The 17,996-nt window shown below is 39.1% G+C and overlaps 1 protein-coding gene across 3 annotated transcripts in view; it reads right to left on the reverse strand.

Moving 5' to 3' along the window:
- Window positions 1-3,932: 3,932 nt before the first annotated feature.
- Window positions 3,933-17,996, reverse strand: part of tafa2 (TAFA chemokine like family member 2) — a 74,670-nt gene continuing 60,606 nt past the window's right edge. For 2 of the 3 annotated variants that reach the window (XM_020634755.3, XM_065951549.1), the window contains 4 exons: window positions 16,026-16,181; window positions 11,871-11,995; window positions 11,215-11,271; window positions 3,933-5,529 (listed from right to left, as the gene is read on the reverse strand). In XM_020634755.3, the coding sequence (XP_020490411.1) occupies window positions 11,242-11,271; window positions 11,871-11,995; window positions 16,026-16,181 (311 nt within the window). In that variant the 3' untranslated portion in view covers window positions 3,933-5,529; window positions 11,215-11,241. Of the gene's footprint in view, window positions 5,530-11,214; window positions 11,284-11,868; window positions 11,996-16,025; window positions 16,182-17,996 lie in introns of all 3 variants that reach the window. The other variant, XR_010665175.1, reaches the window with a different exon arrangement.

Genomic DNA, 17,996 nt, shown 5'->3' on the forward strand with positions numbered 1-17,996 from the left:
TGCGTAATTACAAAACCCTCATTAGATTATGAAACTGTACGGCATATGGTGAGAGGAGGAGATTCCTTTGATGTGCTCTTGTAATGACTGCAGCATGCAGCGAGAGAGAGAAAAGGAGAGAAACGCCTGTTTTACTTTATTTGAATCCCTTGAAAGAAATCAAAGCGAGGGTTTTTTTTTTCTGTGTTTTGCAGCTCCGGCACCCACAGACTCTCCTCCTCTTAAAGTGACTCACACACCAACTGGGAGTCTGGCGCTGACCCTGGAAATGTCAAACTCTTTCGACACGCCAAGGCCGTGGCCTTTTGATTCGCGGAGAACGTTTGTCGTTTTGCCAAAGGACGCCTTCGGTAAAAGAATGAATCTTGATGTTTGAAGGCTTGCTGCTTGTAAAAAAAAAAAAAAAAACGTGAGAAAATGGCTCACGGCGGAGATCGTCTTCTCTTTTCATTGACGAATATTTCATAGAATTGCTGTTTGGAAAAGGATAGTAGACTGGAAACACAGGCGTTCAGTGTAACTGTATTTGACAGGCACAGAACGGCTACAGTGTCTATAGAAAGCACACAGGGTACGTTCCAAAAAAATGAAACCAAGGTCCATTTGTAAACCATAAGAATCAAGAGACATATACCGTTTTACATTTCTTCATTTTAGTGTCTGTCAAATGTCTGCAGCTTTTGGTGATTTCCCAAAAGAGAAGCATTCAAGAATTGAGATGTGTCAGCAATGCAACAAAAACCCACTGAAACTATTCAACTGTAATTTGGAATTATTGTCTTTTTTAACGTTGGCTAGAGCTCCAAAATTCACTTTACTCCCTTTATGACAAGGATATAAAATGTTTTAATAACCCTGTTTACCAATGCAAGCAAAGCTAATCTCTCAATGGGATCCTCAGCATGAAAGAAGCTCTCATTTAAACCTCAGAATTATGAGTGTATGTGGGACGTTTATAGATAAGACTGTCTTGAACCATCTTCTCCTTTGTTAAGTACACTGACTGTATGTACAGCATCTTATCTACAGGACGTGTTAGCTGTGGCTCATTTGTAGAGTTGGTCCTCTCTCAACCTGAAGGTCGGGGTTTGATCCCCAGTTCCTGCAGTAATGTGTCAAGGTATCCTTGGACAAGAACGTGTGGAATAGCAGTGTGTGGATGTGTATGAATGGGAATCGTCAATACTGATAGCAGGGACCAGGGCAGGCTCCAGCCATTTTGGTGCCCTAGGCGAGATTTGGATTTGGCGCCCCCCTGTGAGCGTGATGCAAACAAATACTAAAAAAAATGCTATGTACTGGCTAACAGGATTAGCATTGCAATCGTTTTTTCACAGGAATAAAGTCCTGGTTCTCTGTAGAGACAAACTCCTTAAACTGCTGACTCATGTTAGTCTGCTCTGCTGCTGTGATTTACCTTAATAAATAGTCTATGCTCAAGTGGCACTGCATGCCTTTGGACGCATCCCTCCATGCCTACTTTTGGGTGCTGCATGGATGCATGTTGATGCACTGAAATTTTTTTAATCTCTTTTACTGAAGGGAAGCAAATGCACAAACACCTCTCTAATCAGTATAAAAAAGCCCCGGAGGAAGACTTTGGGCTAATTGGTACCAGCCTATCACAGGGCAGTATTTCTAGAGATCTTATTTCAAAACATTGCAAAGCTCCTAAATTGTGTGCTACTATTTAGCCTCACATTTTGTACCTTTGGTACCTCTAAAAGTGTACTGAATTAGTCACCAGCACTTCCTGTCTTCAGTCAACCTATGGTGCATGTACAGACACAAATAACAGGATATTGATTGAGGGGAACTTAAAAAACAACATGATGCAAAGGCATGTTCTTTGAGGAATAAGAAATGGGTTTTTTTTTCGGTAAACTATGGACATTTATTTCTGATGAAAATAGTGAGGAAATGAGAGTCACACTGGAACTAAGAACATGTTTTTGGTTCTAAATGCATTCATTGTGTGCGTCACAGAAAGAACTAAGATCTTGCAGCCTATTGCAGCTGTTGTATATTTGAACAGGGCGCCCATTCTCCAAAGAAAACCCTCAGCGGCTTTCTTCACACTTCTGCATGTTTGGTCCATGGAGTCCTTGTCCAGCACCGAGCAGCTCTCGGCATGACGAACGCACGTCAAGAGACTTTCCCAGACTGACAAGATGACAGCCTGTTGACTCATTTTAATTGTTCAACTCTTCTCCACTTAATGATCTTCGAGTGGATCCAACTCGGAGAATGCAGTGGTAGCCAACACTTTTTCCTTGGAGGCCCCCCAAGTTTTTATCTAAAAATAGCTCAGCCCCATTAGACCCACACATAAAAAAGTGATACATTACTGTCAAAAATGTACTCGTTAGTTGATTTGATTATAACCTAAAATAAAGTGGGGCTGACTAACAACCTCATGGCTACATAGTGGGGCCCAGACCAAAGGTTGGGAACCAATGTGATAATACAAAGAGCGATGCAGGGGCAAAAAACATATTTTTTGCATTTGCTCCATTTCTGATTTAAAAAATAAAAAATAATGGCCAATGTGCATCACGTGGCCCAGATCTGCGCCTTGCATTATTCTTAAATTAGCATTAGTTCTTTCCCATTGGCAATGCCACCCTGCTTTCAATACAAAACTGACACAATATCAACTTACAATATTGTGAATGTGCAATAGTTGCATATTTACTTTTAAGTCCCTTTCAACTTCAGATAGAGATCCGGCTAGTTGATGATTCCCAGTGTTAATCGTATTGTGGCTTATATGTTTTGTTTGTTGTCAGGCTGATGGAATGAATTGTATAAGTTTAACAATTCAGAACTTTTAAATTGAAAACACAGCCGCTGAAAACATCAGACTATAAAGTAAACAAGTATGAATGTATCAAGTATGAGTAAGTATGAAATTTAAATCCAAAACAATCAGCTAAAAGATGCTAAAATTCTGGAGATAATTTGTTGCTGCAAACATATCAGGTTACTTATCACAGTTATTTAATCCTTGGTAAACATAATATTTTAAATACAGCAGTTTAAGATTAGAATCCAAATTGTGTGTCTGCTGCAGGTAAAAAAAAAAAAAAAGGCAGATTTTGTGTCATAGCTAGCTAGCCAAAATGCACTTGAGTTGTTTTTCTGTTATTTTGGATGGCTCTCAAGAGAAGCGCCATTCCCCTCAAAGGACGATCACAAAATATTGAGTTATTATTCACATTATTGGTTTTGGCTGTTTCAGTCTTTTGTCTACAAAAGAAATTGGACTCAGAATATCTCCACATGAAGGTAACAGATGGTGCTAATGCTGTGGAGGGCCGGGTGAGAGGAACAAGGCAACCATTAGAAACAAATTAACAAAAACTACAAAGCAGAACTGTTTTTTTGTATGTTTTTTTAAATAAAGTGACCATTTTACATCTGATTTACATTACATTATAACTGTTTTATTTTGGTTTGCTTTTTCTGAATTCTGCAACATTGGATGAATAACTGCAGCATAACTTTCACTTCAATCTTTGCAGTGACAGGCCAGCAGCTGATTGGACTTGCTTGAACTCACATTGAGACATCAGACAAGAGGATACATGTTTAGTGCAGCTGTCTGATTCTGAAAGATATTGATGTTTTATTTCGACCCAGTTGTATTTCCATTCCCGACAATCTGACACTATCTTTGTGGAGAAGCTGTCTATATATGTTCTAAAATGTGTCTAATTAACAAGGCCAGTGCGTACAATGGGTCTTTTTCAAAATTTGCATTATTGTGTTGTCAATGTAAGATGCCTAATCATACTGAAAATAACACTAATCCATACCAAAAGCTCTGCAAATATTTTTTTTTCCCGGTCAGATAATAGTCCATTGTTTTGCTGTATTGCTGCTATGGTGGTTAATAAAATGAACATGAAGATGCTTAAAAGACACAAGGCTTTAGATACACAACCATAGTTTATTACTGATGTCATCACTTACACAGACAGAGGAAGTGTCAGCAATACTGGAAGGTGATCAGCAAATCTTACTTGAGTAACTAGTCTGAAACCGTTTTGGGAACATTGTCATTACCCAGCCGGCAAGCCAGATGCTCTAAGTGTTTAATTTACACCGCCACTGTCAAGAACTCCAGAGATGTGGTACAAAAAACAAAATCTGGCAGCAGTAGAAGGGAATGACACGGTGATTCTCAAAGAATAAAACAAACCACAGCTGGATTCTATTTTTTCTGCTCACAGCTGTTCGATCAGATTTAATCCATTTGTTGTGGTAGCCCGCGAAAAACTGGATCTTTTAGAATGTGTGTTAACATGATTGTCCATCTGAAGTTGAATTTCTCGAAGTTGGACTAACGCGCTTAGAATACGAGGTTGGGGTTCACGTACAATAAATGCATCAATCGGACCCAAGCTAGCCTATAGCCAGGAGGAGGATTGGAAAACCAGTTCCCGCTACGGGCTTTGACCCAGAAATTGAACATTATAGCTGCATTGCAGTACAGAGCTACATTTCCCCATGTTTTGGAGAGACAGGACAGTGGACAGAGCCGGAAATCAGGGAGGGACAGAGTGGGGAAAGACAGTCAAGATAGGAACCACAGGTGTGATTCGAACCTGGGCTGTCCGCCTGGAGGACCACAGCCTCCACACATGGGGGGCGCGTACCAACCACTGCACCACCACTGTTGGACTTTTAACCAGTATGCTAACTTGTCACCTAACTTACTTGTTAGCAAGGTCAAACGCAAGAAGGTCCAACAGTAACTAGCTGAAAGGGGGCATATCACCTCTATCATAGCTGAGTCGGACATACTTCCATCAATAGATGGATTGTTCCTCGGTGCTTGTATAATGGGACAAGCACAGCAGTCCAATTGAATTTCCTAATCCGGCTGATTCAACTGAACTGTCCATTAGAAGCACTGACTGATGTCTGGTTTAGTACTTTTACGCAGAGTCTAAAAATGAATTAGGTTCCCTTTTTCTGTAACAACCAAGATTGAATGACAAAAAGACAAATGTGTGTGTTTATTTCTTTGAAAATCACCTTGAATAGCTGCTGCTCAGCCACATGTCTGTCTAGATCTGGACATCTGGAACTACACTTTGTTATAGAAGAAAGCCACGACTGACGGATAAAAACCAAACCAAAGTTGCGATGCTTACAACAAATTGATCTGCTGTTCTCCCTGGTCAATTTGTGATACCAAGTCCCCTACAGAGGGCTTCTATACTCTTTAAATACACATATAGATAAAGTTCATCGTTGCAGTACAATGTCCGGAATAAATCCTGTTTTCTTGTAAGGCTTATCATATGGAGTCCTTCCAAAAGTAGTGCTGAATGTTTCAGTACTTTCAATAGAATGTAATCCTCTTTTTCATGTCCATAGAGTTCAAGAGTTCAAGATGCATTCAGATTTGTCCAAAGATTAACTGTGTCCAGAAAGAAGGGAAGTCTTTATTTACAGAAAGGTCATTTTCATTCCTCTCTTCTGTGATGATCCGACAAAAAAGCAAAGCTGTTGGTTCACCTGCGACAGAAAAAAGTGGTTACAATGAAGTCAAGGCAAAACCACAAGCAACACTGAATATATTGTATAGATTTTTAAATAACTCACATAATTACCATATGTATTAAATGTCAGCTTATCTGTGAGTTGTATAACAAAGAAAAGTCAGCAGGTCTTAGCACTTGACTCAAGTGTAGATAAAAACATGAGATCACATAAAAGGAAAGAGTGTGAGTAATAAAACTTAACTGTATCAACAGAAAACCCAACATAGCAGTAGATTCTCGCCCACACTGATTGACATGACAGAGATGTTGGCAAAGACGCTACATGTTCAGATGCATTATTCAGCAAGCGGTTCACATTTTATGTTTGCTACTGAGAGCAAACTCATTATCTTCAGAGAAACAATAAGTTCTAAAGGTCTGAAACTCCTGCTAGCGTTGCTTTGAGACTATATAGTTTAGAAGAGTTGGATGATTTTAAAAAAGCATGTCCAGAGTTGGCATTTTGGAGAGGTTTGTTTTGTTATAAGTAGTCTGACAGGATTGTTGCTACAAGTATAAACCATTGGGTAACTTTATCCATAATGGTTCATACCATTGGGAGCACCAATTGGCTCCGAAAAAACAATAACAGTCAACTAAATATCTTGCTATGTACATTTAACGATGTAAAACTTGGTATGGAGATATCTTGTGTGAAATAAAAATTATAAAATAAAAATTATATTCTTGGGAGCATGAATGTATTGAATGTCAGTCTTATTGTGTGATATAGCTGTAGGATGTGTACATTTCAACATGCTGGTGGTGCTTAGGAAAGGTCTATGGCATGAAACAATTGTAAATAAACACATCTTTTTGCACATTTTAGGGCAGAACAAAAGTTTAAAATGCGAAATGTACATATTATCTTCTTTTACTCATCTGATACAAAGCAGTATCTACATCCATTAAGAGTCTAGTCTCCATCAGCTCCTGAAGGACACATCGCTATTTAGCTGCTAAATGCTTCAATGGTCAAGCTAGCCAGAATTTAACTCTGTCTGCTGTTTGGTTCATTGCTGCTGGCATACAGTGGTTTATATAAAAGCTTTTTCTCTGCAAAAAGCTGCAACAGAAGACCAAAACAATGAGCTTAAAGTTTCCAAAATGCTCCTTAAAGTCGAGGGGAACTGACAAGTTGTTAATAACAGTCTAGGGAGTTCTCACAACAAGTGACAGTCAACATATTCTTTGAAGTAAATGGATAAATTCCATTAAAATACTGACATTGAAGGAGAATTCTCCAAGACTTTATGTTGGGTCAACCTTCCCAGTGTTATGCAAGATGATGATTTTACAGTGATATTTATGGTCTTGGTCTTTTCCCGGTCTCGAATCCTAAATGTCTGGGTGTTTTTGTCCTAATGTTTCATAGTTTTCAAGTGTTTCGTGCATTATTTTGTAACTTCGTACCCTAGTGTTTCTTAATGTTCTAGTGTGTTTTTGTTACTTTCTTGAGTTCTGTTTGTCTTCAGTGTTTCATGACTTAGTTTGTAGTTCTCCTCAGTTTTCTTGTGTATTCCTGCCTCTGTGTGTTTGCCAGTTTAGTTGACCTGATTGTTCTCACCTGTGTCTGATTACCCCATGTCTATTTAGTCTCTGTGTTTCTTCGCCTCCGAGTCAGTTCATTGTCGTATGTGTATGTTAGTGTCAGATGTTAGGTTTCCTCGTGCTCCCTATTGATTCCTTGTGGCTTCCTGTTTTTGACCCTTTTTGGGATTTTTCAGTTTGGAAATTTTCATTCTAAGTTTTGGTTGCCTTTTTTCCGACAACCTTGACAAACCCTTATCTAAAACACAGTGACTTAACGGACAATTTTCAAAGGTTCATCTTTTGGGTGCTTTGAATGACCACAGAAGTTTAGATGAAACTTGACAATTTTTCTGAAAATATCTGACCAATATTTCAAGTCGTTAGGTCAGAATGATGGAAAGAGGGAAAAAAAACAACACCTTCAAAGTCTGGAAGAAGACCAAAAAGCAACATCATTATCAAAAAAGGACCAATTTACACAGCTCCTTCAAAATCGAGCACAAATTAGTCCTTTGTGTACCTGAGTCAAATTTCATGCAATTCAGTGTCTCTTTCTGACAGGCTGATAAAGAGGAGACATTTAAGTGTAAAGTTCAAGCTTTCCAATTCTAGAGATTTAATATTGTTGTAGGATATCAGACTTGTATTGGCTCCATCCATCAGAGTGTTATACAGTATTCAGAATAAAGGATGCCTGTGAGTTGGGGTTTCTCTCTCCTCGTTCGACGCTGTCTGATACTCAGACGTCCTTTCTCCTTGAGATCAAATTGCCTGTCATGAAGCTCCGTGTCTGACAGGCATCTCCTTGGCTCCTCCAAAAGTACAATCTGGATAAGACTCTCTGTGAACGTAACATAACAACCTTTATGACGACGTCCACTATCGATTCAAACTGCCTGTCAGCTGCCCGTGAAGGCTTGAATGAACCGTGGGAAGCCGTCAGCTAACTTGTAGGGCTCCATTATTGACGCTGAACTTTTGACAGGAAACAGACAGCTGAGACAGCCCGGTTAGAGGAATTCACAAATGGGCCGTTTGACACAGAAGAGGCAAACTGCGAACGGTCGTATAAATCATCTTCAATTATGCAGGGAGGCAAAAACAATCCAGAAACCATCAGGCCCTCACTTGGCAAGAAAACCTGCATAATCATAATGCATTCAGGGTAAAGAGTTTCCATCAGTTTAGTTTCTCATAGCACTTTGTCGGTATTTCAACAGGCTGCAATAAATTCTTCCCTTTACAAGTTCATTTACATTCAGAGCTGTCACTGTGATTAATGTGGTACTAATTTGAGAATAATTCCACGCTGAAAAGACAAGGAGCAGAGCTGCTGCTTGTCAGAAGAGAAAATGCCTTCAGAGATTGATCTACACTGCGTCTCACCACTGATGGGCGTAAATCATTAACAGTATTTGAGTAACTCTCTGGAACTATATGCTAAAAATAAGGAGGAAAGTTAACTCTTCAGTGGATGCTGCGCTATTTTAATTGGTGGCTGAGAGGTGATAATTTAACTGGGGAAGGATTCCTTTCCATTTAACACCTCAAGTGAGGTTTGGCTGAAGGACTCAACACAGCAGGGGCATGGGCTCGTGTTTTGCGTAATTCAGCCATGTAATTGGCACACAGCAGTGCACTCCTCAGCAATATGTTTTGTAGTGTAACTACAGAGGCTGGCATTTTTGTAGCAGGGCCATTTAAAAGCTGCACCAGGCAACATTTTTATACGAGAATCAGCGAGTAAAATCAGCAAAAACCGAAACAGAAAGGACTCTGCAGATTCATCTTGTCCAAATGAAGTTCTACTGTCAGGATTAATGGGAACGAAGCATCATTAATCAACACCTTCAGGCTGTTGTTGAGGGGAATTTTGTCAGAGATATGTGGCTCTGCATTCATTTCAATGGTAGCAAAGGAACTGAGGAAAGAATCTAGGAGAGCGTAGCACAATGAGAGGGTAAAACATGTAGAATTCATCTGTCAGGAATTCCTCTTCCTATGAGATAAGATTTCTGCCTCTGAACGAACAGGCATCAGTATTTTCATTATTGGTTATGTCAGAACAGAAAACTTACAATGAAGTTAAGCTCAAAATTAAGCATGATAATGTCCAGAGTACCAATAAAAGATAACCTTTTTTTTTGTCTGGAAAATTTAATGAATTTGGACAGTTTGATGTTGGGGTCCATTTTAACTTTGATTTTTGGGTACAACCAACCTATCAATTGAATGTTTTACTCTGTTTATTTTAATCAAGAAGTCCCTGTATCCACCAATGAACAAGCTCTTGGCTACAGTTTCAAAATAAAGACTTCCTTTTTGAGGCAGAAACCTTGAGGAAAGCCTGATTCATTGGTGGACAGCCATCTGCAGTGATCTGCAAATTATACATATTTGTTCACCATCCACCTTCCATTTGTTCACCTTCCATCCTCTCCTAATTTACATTATTTCTTTTCATGTAGCTTCTTATCAGCAAAGAGCAATGTAGGAAGCAGTTTTTCAGGATGCAAACCATTACCCACAAAATAGGCGGGAAAAAACAGCTCATGCTAAATATTTTGATCATCTAAAATGAAGCTTTTTTCTTTTGTCTAGTTAAACCGGTTGACTGCTATTTGGATGCTGAACTTTGCTAAGCTTCCTCTAAGCTGCTTCCGTTATTCAGTTAGACTTTTAGCTAACATACAACTGTGAAATCTTCTGCTGCTCATTACATTGTTTCTAGCTAATGGTCTTTTTTTCAAACCAATCAGTACCTGCAGGCTCAGCTGTTGAAAGCCAAAAATAACGTTTTTTTTTGATCTACAGCTTTATTTTGGAGGCGTATAAAACTTATTGCAACCCCAAGCTGGTGGCTCAGTTGGTAGAGTCAGTCGTCTCTCAACTTGAAGGCTTGGGGTTCAATCCCCATGGAAGAATAGAGCTTATTTTTTACTTACCTACAACTTTAATATTATTCAGCTTGAGTAATGTCTCTAAAACACAGTTGAAAATCTGCTTCTGGTCAGGGTGAAGCCTGTTAGTCATTTGTTTCCACGATATTTAAGGACTCAAAAATGGGGTAATTTACAGAAGACGTCAAAACTGTTTGATGAAGAGCCTGTTGGCAGTAAATTTCCTCCTCGATGTTACAGCTAAAAGATCCCATTTATGTTAAACTACAGTTATTTACTGTATTCTGATTCTGTTTTGGCGAGCCAAAAATACCATCTAAATCACATGAAAGGAACTATCATCACATAATTCTGTGGAGTGCTTTAAAATCTTTGTAAATGGAAAGAGTAAAAAGAGAAAACTACTTGATGTCAAAGCCTCAAATTAACTCTGGAAGTGAGACGCTGCAGACTCCCTTGTCTGCCTGAATTTGAATATTATAACTTGTGTGTATTTCACAAACATGGATTGACAAATTCGAAATTAAAAAAGAATACAAATAATGTTGTTAACAGAAGTGATTGCTCCGTGTACCCAACGTCCTCAAGACACAAATGAAAATGTTTACCTTTTGCTGCTATTTTGGAAATGAAAATATACAATAACTTCCGGCTTCGCTCAGAGATTTGCTCCAGACTGCATTCCCTGCTGAGTCGTGGGCCCTGTGGTAACATTGTTTGCTTTGAATACTAAAGGTGATTCGAGCCTGTGTGAATGTATTTATACTGATTGATATGAGTCAGTATCGCTCGAGGTTCCAAGTTGATGTTGTGCTGTTTACCCATTAGAGCAGCTGAGATGAAGAGGAAAGCTCGACCCCCCCGCTGCTTCAAGCAGCATACTGAAAGATCTGAAAGTTAACAAACTTGCTTCTTCTCTCGAGCTCTAGTTCAAAGGTGTGCGAGATAAATCTGCTGGGTGTTGCTTTGAACAGGTTGTTGTTGTCTCTTGGATCGCACACACGTTCTCAGGAATAGCAACACTTCTGGGAAATGTGGTTTATAATCAAAATACGAAGTAATACTTTACAGTAAATAATTTTTATGTCAAATATTTGAACAATGAAGTAATGAGACGAATTAATGGCCCCTACTGAGAAATGTATTTACTTTGCAAATTGAAATTGGGACCATAATGAGTAGAAAAATTAGAGTTAAGACGATTGAAAAACAAACCGATTAATTACCTGTTTTCCTCCGTGAAACATCTGTCGTTACCAAAGCTGGTCTTTGTCTGCAGAAATCTTTCCAGTCACACATGTTAAAGGAGACAACAACAGAAAGAGAAGTTTAACTTTTTGGTCTCGTAATAATCGGAAAATATTTCAAGACATCACAAGACATTTGTCACGGGATCCTGGACAAAGCACTAAAAGGGGAAAAAAAATAATATGAGGTCCCGACAATTCTGTGAATCGATAACCCCAGGCTCCAGGCTCCAGGCTCCCGGCTCCAGGCAGGTGTTGCGGGCGGTTTAAATAATTAAGTACATGGAGAGAGAGAGGGAGAAGCGAAGTCTATGGGTTGTCATATCACACTGAAGGATACAGGCATCATGTTACAATGTTAAAAGCAGGTAATTGGAGTGAGTAATTGGCCAGTTTGGGTGCTCAAAGTGGCCTGGAAGTGCTAAGGAGACATGGCAGCCCATTGATTATAGGCCCCTAGGGGGGTCCAAGCACTGGCTGCAAACATTAGCTGTGTAAAGGTAAAGGCAGGCCAGAGGATTGTTGTAGAAGCCGCAGCCTGTTGACCTTGGGAGTTGCAGTGTGTGGGGTGAGATTCAACAGGTCAGAATATGGATATCTTGAGTGTAAAAATCGTTTTTGTTTCTTAAACCTACCTTTGTAGTTTTGATCTTGTTCCCTGTGGCACAGCTCCAACCCTTCAGATCAGGAAGAACTTTGCATTCCTCTCCGTCAAGGCACGGATGCATCTGACACCACCACTTCTGCTCCACTATTGAGGCTGTAATAGAGAGATATAGATACAAGCAAATTAAAGTGACAATTAGTGTAACATTAGGTGTATAAGACTCACTTAATACCTTTTATTTCTTAAAAGTGGGCTGCGTGTCATGGTTTACTTTAGTTTAGTTAGTGTATTCCTTGTTTTGTTGCTTATGTCATTTCCTGTCTAATTTTGATCGTTTCACTTGTGTGTGTTTTTTTCTGTTGCTTTATTTCCAAGTCTAGTCTTTAGTATTTCCTGTCTTATTTTGTAATTTTCTATTTTCGTGTTTCTCAATGCCCTGCGTGTATTTTTACAGCTACATATATTGAGTTCTTTATGCGTTTCCTGTTTTATTTTGAAGTTCTTGTCCCCAGTGTTTCTGGTCTTTTCTTACTTCCTCCTTTGGTCTGGTTTTCCTCCATTCTGATTGCCCTGATTGTCTTCACCTGTGTCTTGTTAGTCTCACCTGTGTCTGACGACTCCCTACCACTTTATAGTGCTGTGTAGAGTGAACGCAACATTCTGTAGTGATATTTGAGTTCTGAGTGAGCATGTTCATATGCTAAACTGTTCAGCCCAATCATTGTAACCCAGTCAGTTAGATCACAACTCTATTATAAATAACTCTTATCTGTCATAAAATCAAAACTGATGAGTCATCAAAAAAATAAAAAATCACTTTCCAATAGTAGTGATGCAAATTTCCTTATTTACAAGATGAAAATAGTAAACGCCGGATGATCAACCAGACATCAATATGACCTATTTCTTTCATTTAAATTTTTTTTCAAGAACATTTAAATAACATGGCTTTCTTTATAGCAATCAAGCTAACGTAACGGTTCCAAAGAAGGAAATGACAGACATGTGTAGGCTGAATACTACCATTAAATTATACAAATATTGAGTTAAGATGTTTGAGGTTGAATAGTTCTGATAATGTTATCCAACATTTTTCATTACAATGTTGCGTTAACTTCGCTTTTTGTCTTTCTTGCTCTGCCTGCCTACATGATCTATTATTTGTGGCCTCGCCTGAAGGGCTAAGACTAAATCCAAATGAAAATGAATTAACATAAACACAATGAACGCAGCTCCCTTATTATCAATGGGCCTTCTTTTATTATTATTTTGTTCTGATAATCTGTATTTCATTCACACTTTCACAACATCACGAGTCTGAAACACGCTTTGTCTCATCAAGTCGTCACATTTTGACAGCTGTCTCAGGTCTGTGATATAAGATTTACTTCTTCGAATAGCAACGCTCACTAAATCTATTTTCAGTACAAAACACAAAAGATGTTGAGAGTATTGTCATAAATATCTTCAAAGTAGGAAGTGGAAAGGTTTGAGTCTCAAGTTATTTGAGGGGGGAAACCTTCAGCTGTAGTCTTGAACGCCTTGATGAGCTGCAGTTATTCTATTGTTGAAGACATTATTCAAATTCAAAGTCATTATCTACGCTCAACCACCATTAGTGCTCTTCCTAATGAATAGGACAGTTTATATAAACCACACAAAATATCAGAGCGTCGGGTGAAATCCACAGAATGGATACTTTACGACATGAGGGAATTAATGTGTATCACACCGCCATGGTTATAGCAGCAGTGTGGTGTGAAAAACAAGGCATCAGGTCAACGGCTGGCAGATGGTGGTTTGCGTAAAAGCAGCTACTTAAAAGCCACAAAGGTTTCTCGTGAAATGAAATGGGAAAAATGATAACCAAGCATGCAGAAAGTGCTTGGGATCTGTTTCACTTAACAGTTAATGATGCGTTAAAACACAAAGGCTGCTCTGACTGAAAACATCTGGCAGCAAAGAAAATTGTATAACAGAAAAACCTTTGGTAATTCAAGGCCTTTATTTGTAATCATGAGTTGTATTGGGTTCATACTCATGTAGCGCTACAGAAGATTACTATGTGAGTGTTGAGGCTGAGTGTCTTTGGAGTTTGGCCAAAGCATATACTTCTCGCAGGAATGTGACACCGTCTAACATTAACAGTAAAGCAGTTCCAGAGTTTTTAATTTCGCAATGATTGCAACATTGTAATCCAAACATAGAAGCTCTGGAGCCAATCCCTGCTGTCATTGGGTGAGAGGCGGGGTACACCCTGGGCTGTTTGCCAGTCAATCACAGTGCTGACATATAGAGACAGACAACCAGCCACAGTCACATTCACACCTACGGTCAATTTAGAGTCAGCGTTTGACCTGACAAGCATGTCTTTGGACTGTGGGAGGAAGCCGGAGTAACTGGAGGGAACACACGTGCGATCAAGACGCTTTCTGAGAAGGTTCATTTACCGAAGTTTGCTTGTGTTTTTCTTTCGCTTCCTCTATAATTTTCCCCCTCAAATCTATTCAAATCTATAATTCAGGTGTCTTCGGGCTCATTTATCTTCATACAATGAGGAGAATGTCTCACACAGAGTGGAGCTAAAGGTAATCCCTCAGTCATAGAAAAAAGAATAATTAAAAGGTTAAGTGCTGATCATTTTTTTACTGAGATCACCCGTGGAGCTTTAAACTGAGGCCAGTGGCACACAGCTTTAATTTGCAGAAAATGTCAATAGTAAAATGTCAAGGAATAGGTCAAACACGATTGGGTCCAGAGTTTAGCCAGAAACCTGCGCTGTGCAGACTAAAGTGAGGCAGACACTTCAGGCGAGTTGGGGGTCAGAAATATTAGCATGCTAAAGACCCTGTAATTCGCTGACTTTACCGTGTGAAGTGAACAGCTTCACCTTTATTCAGAGGTGATTAAAAACCCTTCAGGAGAGTCTTTGTGCGGCTCCTGGATTCAGTGAAAACTAAAAGTCAAATATGACAGGGCTTCATCAGCCCTATGTGGTACAATTAGACCGGATACATTTAAAAGAAAAGGACTGCTGCTATGAATGTTTTTCACTAGTTGATAATTTCTTAAGCACACATAGTACTACATCATAAATATTACGACTGATGTTGATTTTTTTTTTCCCAATGAAACCGAACTTCGAGATTATCTACCTGCCGTGGCGGGACGCATTTTTCATCAAAAAATAAAACATTTTTATTGGTCGAAAAATGCGTAAATGCCCCTGAATGCAAGGTGGATCATCATTCGACATTTTAAAGATTTTACAGGAAGAGACGATACAGTTATTTAATGTAAAAATACCAAAATAATGTTTTATTGCTTATTATTTATATGCTCACTGTGGAAACACTATCAGCTCTGTTTTGTTATGTTTTGAATTTGGACTGCAGTACCCATTTTAAACACTAGGTGTCCCAGTTACATATTGTTACTTTAACTTCTGGTACCATTTCAACTGTGAAGTTGTTTTCCTCTGCTGGTCTAGCCCCAGGACCCAACACCATCTCCTTAATTACAAATCCCAAAAACAAAAAAAAAGTAACTTTTAAAAAATGTATTTAATGAAAATATCCAATGCATCCTTCTTTGTCCAACATATCCCAAGATTCATTGCGCCAAATTAAAAGTGCTGGCTGACTCTGAAGCTAGAGAGTAAGACACTTTGAATGTGAGTAATAGCTCCCAATACTGATGTTTAAAAAAGAGGCCTTGAAACATCATATCATCTCTAAATTCATAGGTTAAGTTAAGAGACAACGGTTTTGTTAACTAGTTCCACTGCAGCTGTTGAGGTTGCTAGGCAACAGTAACCTGTCTGACACCTACCTACACATAAAAAAATAACTATATTTAAGTAGTTGATCTTTTTGCTGATTGTCTTATAGGCTTTTGGGGTTCATCTGTTAAATGACTAGCTAAAACCTCCTCACAGGAGCTCTCAGTGAACACCTAATGTTCCCCTGCAGGATGAGTTGTATCCTGCTAAAACTTAGGCTTTCTTTTCCCCTCCTGTAAGTTGCCTCCCGACAGCATCTTCTAGAAGAAATTACACTCAGGTGAGTTAATGCTGAACAACAATTGTTGATCTCAGCAAAAACGTATCCTTGAGATTTGTGTGAAAGAGCATCAGCAAAAAAGAAGATGGCCCATGAAATATTCAGCCAGAGGTGGAACGTACCGTCTACACACGATGGGGCAGCTCTGGTGGTGCCGGCCACTTGCCCGGGGAAGCAGGAGCACTTCACAGTTTGTGACCGCTCCTCGATTTTGTTCTTGTTGCAGCAGCGATGCAATGCCACCACCTCGCAGGTTCCCGTCCGAACTTGGTGTGCTGCTGTAAAAAAAAAAAAAAAAAAAACATGAGACATGGAATCATCAGAAAGGATCAGACTCTATGCTCTGCCTGCTCTGTACTCTCGGAAAGGAAAAAGTACAGCAAAAGTTAAAGAATTAGGCTCACAAGATTCACTTTAACTTTAAACATATTTAAAACATTTATAAATGGCTTTCTAAATGTTGTTGTTTTAGTGAGAAGAAAATGCATTAGGCACTCTTGTCCAAGACACAAGTCTTTGTGGTTATAAACTGTAAATGTAAATCTAACCTTGACACGTAAGGAAACTCCACATGGTTTCAGAGAACACGCTTTAAAAGGAACAAAAAGACACTGACCAAATGTTTTCACATGCCAAACGGCACAACTTGTGACATAGACTTTATTGGTGAAATTGGTGCAGTGTCCCTTTAAGACCACTAAGTGCTAGCTGCAGTTTAAAGCAGTTAAGTTGAGGTAGGCCATCGCAATCTGGCATTGTTAACATTGAAATAAAGAAGATATGATAGAAAAAGAACCTTTTAAATAAATAATAGCTCAGGTATGAGATGTAATGATTGGAACCGATCCTGCTCCACATTTCCCACAACAAGCATTCAGCCCCTTTAAAAAAAAAAATCCGATATGTGACAGGAAAAGCACGGTGCTGCAGAATTTGGAGCCAATTTCCAGATCATGCTCCATTGTCTGAATTATTTAGAGCCTGAGCTGCTCCATTCTCTCTTAATTGCATGTGACATTTTCTTGAGGTGTCCTTCTGCTGAGACTCTCGCTGCTGCTGCTGCGGTAAACAGTAAATCTGAAATGACGGTGTAAAATCCAGCCTCACTGTCTGTGCTGTGGCAGCTCAACCAAACCTAGATAATTATGCTTTCACTTCAATGTGTAACATCGGTGGACAGCAAGACTTTTCAGCTATCTGAGACTGAGACAATGAAGAAATCGGCCGCTGAAACTGAAAGATATCAAATCTGACAAAGATGTGCAACAACTGTTTGGCATCACAATTCCCCTGGTATCTGACTTTTCCTTTTTACAATATATACACACTAAACTTGACACACAAAAAAGGTTGCCTGACTTATATGTTGGCTGATATCATCAGGCCGAAATGTTTTTGTTTGTTTGCAGATGATGCTTTTCCGTGGTTTCCAGATGGAAAATAGATTTTTGTTTTTTAAGAACTTATAAGACACGTAGAAGAAACCTTTATGCATCCATCTCACAAGACAGGTGAGCGATGTGTCCATCAAAAACTCAAAGACAAACTCCCGCGCAACGTCTCAGCACTAGACCTTCACCAGGCAAACAGCCACTGCTTAAGTGATGGTCCAAACTTTTTTTTTCTAGGCTTTGGCAAATGAAAATCTTTTAAAGCCCCCCGCCCCTCATCGACATATATCGACAAACATTAAATACACTGTCTGTCACGCTCTCTGCTAACAAATGACCATATTTTTTAGAGTGAATGTCAAACACTGCAGAAAGGAACCAATAGCAGTTGAGGATGTGACAAACTGAACAAAACTAATAAGCCACTTTTAAAGAGGGAGCAATTAAAAGTGGTGAAACTTCCAATGTGTCTGATGAGGTCAGCCTTATGTTTACCTGGAAGTCCTCTGAAAATTGGTCAAGCAATGCAGGGGTCACTGCATTTAAAGAGACACACACACCAAAACTGAGCGTTCTGAGAGAGAAACAAAATATCTTCATACACAATCATTTAAATAGGAGGACAGCCTTTTAAAGCTTTGCACATTAAGAATTTATATTTGGATTGTTTACATGTTAAATTACATATAAGTAATTCACTGA

The sequence above is a fragment of the Labrus bergylta genome, chromosome 23 (genome assembly GCF_963930695.1).
Source record: "Labrus bergylta chromosome 23, fLabBer1.1, whole genome shotgun sequence".
NCBI lineage: Eukaryota > Metazoa > Chordata > Actinopteri > Labriformes > Labridae > Labrus > Labrus bergylta.